Below are 7,739 nucleotides of genomic sequence, written 5' to 3'. Positions count from 1 at the left end.
CACCCTGGACCACGACAGGGCTGTGACAGGATGGCCAGGCTGCACTCTGAGCCCCTGTGGGGGTTTGGGTCTATAAAGAGCTGAGAGCATCACGGATGGGAAGGGTGAGGCACAGACACGCTCACGTTCACCCGTGTTTGCCGTGTCGGTGCCTCAGCACCTTCCCAGTGTATCCTTTGTGTATTCCTGGTTCTGCCAAAAGCTGCCAGAGAAGAAGCTTGATTCACTTCTGCTCATTTGCTGCTCTGCCCTGGGTCCCCAGACATTTAAGTCCCCACTGGAACCCTGTCAATCAATCCCTGTTCTAACCACCAGCCTTAGCAACAGCGGTGTCTCAGAGCCCCTGTTACTTCCAGCCATCCTTCCTGTTACAGACAATCTGTCCCCATCAGTTTTGTAATGAAGCAGCATTGGAAAAACATCACTTTTAATCACGATGCATGAAATCTCCAAAGAGGCAGCATCACTCTCTCTGCCGTGTCTGGGGATGCAGATGGAGGTGAGGGGGCACATTTCGACCTAGGCACGGGATAAAGGCATTCTTTGGGAAGGGAGAAGTCCATGCAAAGCCGACCCCAGAGTGAAATCTGAATTTTGTATTTACTGCTCAGCTGGGTCTGTTCAGTGCAACAGGACAAATTAGCCAGGAGGTTACTATCAAATTGCATGGATGTATCCAGTCCACCAGGTAGAGGGAATAGGAGGAACCAGACTTGCTTAATGCACTGGGAGACTAAGTCCAACACAAAGCTAAGTGGAAAAGGACATAGGTGTTCCCTGAATGTGGTTTTTGGTGACTGAGAAGAAATCTTTCCTTGGAATTTCTTTGTGCAGCTAATTAAGACAACTGGGTCCAATTCCTTTGACCCAGGCTGACATCAGTGAGAACTCAAAGTACTCAGCACCTGGAGACAAAGTGAATACCAGACACAAATCCCCCTTCTGCTCCCACCCATGGGACTCAGCAGCAGCCAAGATGCATGAGAGCATCATCAGCTATTCACCCACAGCTCACAGTTTGTCCTCTTCTGCATGTATTGCCTCGGAGAAAATACAGACAAGTCCCAAAGGGCTGTGCCAGTGGAGCTATAGTTGGATCTGAATCCAGGTAAGAAAACAGAGTTTAATACAGAGAGTGACTGTGCAAGTCCAAGTCTCCCTAGCTTCATCCTTTATAGTCCCAAAGCCGAGACTGAGGCACCCTTTGGCTTGTGGATTTGGGTTTGATCCAGTCCACTCGTTTCCAAGCCGGACTTCCCACCTCGGAGCTCTGCCTGTGGAAAGGAGCAGCTCCATGGCTGAGCATCTCTGAAAGCCGGTGCATGAGGAGGGTGGGCTCCCCTGCGGGCAGGGGAATGGCTGCAGAGCCCCAGGATCCTTGTTTGCTGGTTTGAGGCTGTCTTGGTGGGGGACACAACTTCTGGCTGTGCATTCCCCAGACAGGAGTTGGTGTTGAACCTGTTGCCAAAGGAGGTGGTGTGGCTGTGAAGTGAGGAAGAAGAATTTCTTGCTGGTAACGTCCTGTGTGGAAGATGGGGGTAGGAATAGCAGCTAATTGGTGCCTCTCCATGGGGAGAGCATTTTGAGCAGCGTGTGTGGGGTTGTGAGACCTGTTCAGACCAGCTCAGCAGGGCCAGGCTTGTACCTGGCATGCAGAACTCTCCTTAGTCCCAGCTCTTGAGGCAAGTTGTTAATAGGAGGAAGAAATATTTTCTGGGGGAAGGAGCTGCAGAGGGAATTGATCTGCCTGAGGCCATGTGCTGGAGCAGGGCAGATCCTCCACTCCCCATCCTGTGCCCTGGCCTCCAGATGCCACCTCTACCACAGAACTTCCTCTGCCTTCAAACCCCTCCCTCCCATTCAAAAGGCTCTTCTGCCTCATCCTCCTCTGCAGAGGAGCATCTGGTTATCTCAGCAGCCATCTGGTCCTTATTAAAAGCTACAGGTTTCACCTCCTCCTCCTCCAAATGCTCCTTCCTCGCTGAGGATCCACACCCAGGGCTCAGGTGCTGCCCTGCCTGCACCTTCTCATGCGTTACCCTTTGCTACAGTGGATGTTTGTGCCGTGACAGGCAGGGACAGTGTCATGGCCCTGCCTGTACCTCGTTCCTGACAGTCAGGTAGGTCATGAGGTCATTGGGAAGAAAATGATCTGTGAATCCCAATGTGATTTGTTACCACAGAAGGAAGAGTTTTCCTCAGCTGTTGCTGTGTTTGCTGGGAGTGGGTCCCTGTTATTTTCAGACGCAGCTGCTCCTGAACTACAGATCTTGCTGGGTGGGTAAGATCTGCCCTCTCTGACACCTGTGTGACTTCAGAAGGATCCTTTGGACACCCCACTCCTTGTACAGCCCCGTCATTGGGATTTCACAGCAAACGGGGCCACAGAGCTTCACCCAACAGCAGCAGGCACACCAGCCCTTGGCTCTTATCCATGAGAAGGTGAGGCTGTGGGCTAGCTGGGAAAACATCTGTGTGTCCTAAAGACAAATGTCCCAGTGGGACATCCCCCCTTTGATTGGTGGTGACTCCCAGGGCCACAATTCCAGCTGTGAGGTGATTCCCTGTTGAACTGCTAACGGGAGGCTGAGACCACCACGGGTGAGCAGCACGAGGAGCTTCCAAGGCCTCCTGCCAAGCAGGGAGAGGTGGCCTGGGAGCTCCCCCTCGAGAGCCATCCGACAGCAGGGTTGTTATTTGCATTGCTTTGAAACTGAGATTGTTTCCGTGCTTCCTTGTTCCAGGTTTTAAAAAGAGGAGGATTTTCTTGCTTCTTCCAATTTCATGCCCTTTTTATCCATCAGCCCATGCCACACTGACAATCTATTCCTTGTTACAAAACTTTTTCTCCAGAATTCTGTAGAAAGGACATTCTGCCTGGTGGTGTTTTTGTTGGTTTTTTTTTTGTTTTCAAACATAGCTTTAAGGCAAAAGTTTGGCAATGCAAAGCAAAGTCTACATAAGGCCGCATGACTTGGATTTGCAACTCAGAACCTTACAGCTTAAAAAAAAATACCTTATCTTAAATAGTCAACTTTTTGCTCCAGGAACTTGTTTCATTCTCAACCAAAAAGGAAAAAAAAATTCTTAAAATCCCAAATAAATTGTTCTTATTGTTCTGGGCAGTTCTGGACAAGCTAATGAGACTGAAGTTCAAACGGGAACTAAAGTAGGGAAGAAAAAAAAAGCTATAGGGTAGACATCAGTGTTAGTTTCTTCCCTTAGGAATCCAGTGATGAGACAGACCCAGTCCAAGGTCTCCTCTTTAGCTTTAGCACAGTGAAATCCGTCCCAATGGGAGAAGGTAGAATGGTTGCATTTGTTGAATGAATAAAAAGTGCATTTAGATTTTGCTCAGATTATAGGTGTGTATCCTAATACCTAAGTGATTGTTTTGCTTCGGGTTTATTTTCTCCCTCTCAGTGCCGGGACGCCAGGCGTGCATTATCGATGTTTTGGGGGTATCACCACGAGTGGTGGTCCATCCTTTGGCCTCCACATGAGTACCTGAGCATCATTGGCATTGGGTTTGACAAGGGCACTGGGTGGTATTGGCTCATTCTTGCTGAGGACCTGGGGCTGCTCTTGGGCAGAGGGCTCCTGCAGCTTGGCACGCTGCCCCAGGGGCCTGCTGGGGTTCACCTCGATGCCCAGCCTCATGCGCCATTTGATAGTCTGCAAGGTCACCATCTCGTTGGTGGCCGTGTTGGTTGCCACCAGCCAGGTGGTGAAGCTCTGATCCCGGTGGATGCTGGTGAGCTTGGCCACGTTGCTGTCGCTGACGGGCACGGCCCACGTCACGCTGGGGTAGAAGTTGTCGTTCATGCTGATGTTGAACTTGGACTCCTTCTTGGTGGGACCCACGATGGTGCAGGTTTCTGTGGTGTTCCCATACCAGGGATAGTTCACTCCATCTGAGTCACTGATGGCCTGGATTTTACCGTCCAGTAGATCTGGAAGCTCCCAGCTTTTCCTGCCATAATCAATAGCAAATCATGGATAATGAATTAATTAATTAGTTTAGAAACATGCTGGATTTTAGAAAGGAGAGGGAAGAGCTGTGGATGCATTCCCTCTCCAGTTTTTACCGGAATTTGTGCCCTTTGTGCCATCCTGCTCAAAGAGCCCATCCCTGCCATTAAAAGCATCCTTCTCGTCAGGCCTGTTCATCCCCTAAATTTCTCTCTGGATGAGCCACTGTCCCTCCCCGCTGTCTGCCTGGCTCTGGAAGTGTAACCCATCCTCCTGCAGCCCTTGGAAGGACCCAGCTCGAGGGCTGCACTCCAGGCTCTGGGCTGGGGATGGTGTTACAGTAATCAGAGAGCCCCAGGTGGAGCTGCTTGTAAAACTGCCCGCGCCGCTCGCCTGCGAGAGGGACAGAAAGGTCAGTGCTGGCAGCAAGAATGTGAGTGAAAACACTCCCCTGTCACCTTGTACTGCTTGATGCACAACTTGGAGTGGGTTTTTTCATTAGCTTCCAATTTAATTTTCAATATTAGATTTGCCAATAGAGGCAAACTGCTGTAAATGTCTCAGAAGAAGGGCTGGATGTTCGCTCTGAGACGGCACAACCACAGATTGCTTGCTCAGTGCACAGCAGCTGTTTTAAGGACAGTCTTTTAAAAACCAGGCTGGCAGAGGTGCCTCTGATGTACCTTCTCCCTCCTGGTCATGAATCAGCACTCCTCACCACCCAGGGATGGTGTCTCAGCAATGAAGGTGGCAGAAGGGACTGGGTGGCAGCAGCAGGGACTGGTGGCAGCAGCAGTGGTGTTCCCACCTGACCCTGCCATAGCACTGGCTGTGCTCCAGTCCCCCAAACCTTGTGGCTCCCTGCTGCAGGCTGGGACATGGGAAATGATTTATCTTGGAGAGACACAGAGGGGACGCCCTGAGGCTCGTCAGGGTCAGGGTGACTGTCCAAGCCTTTCATAAGTCTGGTGCTGCAGCTTAAAATAGCCCCTTGATTGCAGACGAGGCTGTGGCTGGGGGTACTGGTCGGCCTGGCTGGCTCTTACACAGCTCTGGGATGAGCTGCTCTGGCCAGGGAGATGCGACTGTCTCATAAGGCTGTTTTGACTGTTAATTAGTTAATGACCGTGAAGTGCCTCCATGTTTGCACCCGCTGGATCGTTCAGCACTTAGCTGTGGCTGGCTCTGGCTAGAGGATACCACGGGGGATTTAAAGGTCTCATTTATCTTTTTTTTTCATGCAAGCAGGGGGTCCTGGCAAACACCTCCCCACGGGGGATGAAGTGTGAGACAGGAGGTGGGGTGCCCCGGGGGCTGCAGGAGCAGGGGATGCTGTGAGCTGCAGGAGCAGGGGCTGCAGGGATGCTGTGAGCCGCAGGAGCAGGGGTTATGCAAGCACAACATCTCCCTGCTCAGATTTACAGGCTGCTGTCAGCTACGGCACCGCAGCTGCAGCAATCCCTTCCTCCCGAGCTCATCGCCAGCAGGCAGAGGGAGTCCTTTCCCTGGAAGAAAATTTTTACTGAAGGCAGCCAAAAGGAGATCCCTGAGCAGTCCTGCCAGGACCCTTGTGCACTGCAGAGATGTTTATATGCTCTGCTCTGCAAACCGGAGTCATCCTGGCTCACCACCCCTCGCGCCCTTCAGGCAGAGCTGGGCAGGGGAAGGCTCAGGGATGGCTGAGGAAGGCTCAGGGATGGCTCAGGGCAGGCTCAGGGATGGCTGAGGAAGGCTCAGGGATGGCTCAGGGATGGCTCAAGGAAGGCTCAGGGGATGCTGAGTGACCCAGCCCATGCTGATGCATGAGTGGAGGTCCTGCTCTGCAGCCCCCACCCCTCCCTGCTGCACAGCCCAGCTCCGAAACCCCATCTGGGGGCTCTCCTCTCCCTTTCAGCTGCTGGTTTAGGATTACTTTCCATTCAGACAGTGGCTGGTAGTCAGCCTGGCTGTCACCCAGGGCTGAGATGTGGCAGAGGTTGGCTCTGAGGTGACAGCGTGGTGCAGCCACAGCATCTCTGCAGGTACCGAGGTGCCAAACCAGGAGCTGAGATGCCACAGAGGGTGAGAACCCTCCTGGGCTGCTCCAGCCTGCTCAGATCAGAGCTGCTGGCTGAATGGTAGCAGAACTGGCAGAGTATGCTCAGTAAATGCAGGTCCTCTAAGATCTGCTTGTCCCCATCTTCATTCCCAGTGCCCCAGGTCAGGATGGAATTGCAGGAGCTTCTGGGGATTTAAACAAGAGCACGAGGGTGGAGCTGTCAGGGCCTGAGCAGGATGGTGCCTGCAGAGCCTGCAGCATCCCAGGACAAAGCTGAGTGTGGCTGGGCTCAGGGTGGCCCAGGAGGACACCCAGCTTGAGGAAAGGCGTGGGCAGGAATGGGGAAGGAGACACCAGCCTGTGTTTCTTCAGAGAGCACGCTGTGCCTAATTCTAGCCAGTGTGGTTAACCCCAGGGTTTCAAAACCATCATGCTTCATCTGCTCTGCCTGGAACAAGCAGAAAAACGAGGCCTCACGATGATCCCATGACTGGAGCAGAGCAGAGGCTGCATGGTGGCTGCTGCTGGTGATTGTCCCTCTCCTGATGCTCCAGCAAAGCCTCTGGGCCAGCCAGGCTGGCAGCCTCTGCCTGCAGAGCGTGTCCATGCTAAACAATATGCCAACAACTGGATGATTTTGGAAAAAATGCTGTGGAATGATCTCTGGCTGCATCAGCATCTTTCTCTGGTAGTGTCGAGCCAAGGAGAGACCAGAAAGTGCCCAGTAAACACTTTGCTGACAATAGCAGGAAGGAGGCATGAAAAGAAACCAAGCTATCTGATTTCGTGGGTTCACTGATCAGCTCCAAGATCAGTAGGTTCTGCCTCACAACACTGACAGGCCTGTTTCTGCCTCTTCTGAAACCTTCAGAGCCAGTGTGGGCACCACCAGAGCCTGGAGCTGCCAAGAAACCTCTCCTAAATGTCTTCTTGCTACCAGAAGGAACTTTGAGCTATTTCTTGTGGTACAAGCAGAGCCCTGCTGCTGACAGCCAAGCAGCTTTGTGTAGGTTTTAGCTTCCCAGTTCTCATTCAGACACTTTTTTCCTCTTCTGTCACACAGAACGAATCCCCCAGCTCTTCCTGAGCTCCCAGATGTCTGTCCCACAGCACCCAGCAGGGCAGTGACAGCAAAGCCAGCCCTGGGCATCCAGCAGTGGGGAACATCCAGGTAACCTTTCCAGACAGGCACCAGGCACTACTGCAACCTCAGCTCTAATTGCCTAAAGCCAGCTCCTAATTAGTCACAGGCCAGATGGACTTGCACAACCTTCTGCTTTCCAACACCTTCCTCTCCAAGCTCCCTAAATAAGAGCAGCCCCTCTGGGACACAGCCCCTGCCTGGTGCAGGGACCAGGGCCATGTGTGGGTGTAGTGAAACTCTGTCTCAGGCATTTCACATCCCTGCTCCTGCCTCCCTCCACCACTGGCCTGCACTGGGGACCCACTGAGAGAAAGAAAACCTGATAGCCAGAGCTGCTTAATTTTAAATTCTCCTTTACAGTGCCTCTCTCACCTTTTCCAGCATGTCAGGCAAGTCAAGGCAGGGTTAGAGTGAAGAACAGGAAGGAAATTTAAGGTGTTGCTCCCCAGCTGACAGAGCTGTGCTGCTGTGGTCCCTCTTCCTCCCACCCTCCAGCTGCGTGTTCCTGCCTCATCTCCTGAACCAGCAGCAGTGTTTGGGGCTGGGTCAGGGAGTAGAACTGACACAAAACTGGCATTAGGAAAA

The 7,739-nt window shown here is 52.4% G+C and overlaps 1 protein-coding gene across 1 annotated transcript in view; it reads right to left on the bottom strand.

The window, feature by feature from the left end:
* Positions 1-3,326: 3,326 nt before the first annotated feature.
* The window catches only part of FAM78A (family with sequence similarity 78 member A), an 8,725-nt gene continuing 4,312 nt past the window's right edge, over positions 3,327-7,739 (bottom strand). The window contains exon 2 of the mRNA XM_005421283.2: positions 3,327-3,973. Coding sequence (XP_005421340.1) covers positions 3,445-3,973 — 529 coding nt within the window. The 3' untranslated portion in view covers positions 3,327-3,444. The remainder of the gene's footprint in view (positions 3,974-7,739) is intronic.

The sequence above is a fragment of the Geospiza fortis genome, unplaced genomic scaffold (genome assembly GCF_000277835.1).
Source record: "Geospiza fortis unplaced genomic scaffold, GeoFor_1.0 scaffold27, whole genome shotgun sequence".
Taxonomy (NCBI): domain Eukaryota; kingdom Metazoa; phylum Chordata; class Aves; order Passeriformes; family Thraupidae; genus Geospiza; species Geospiza fortis.
Note: the sequence above shows the minus strand (reverse complement) of the source record. Positions and strands in the feature narration are given on the sequence as shown.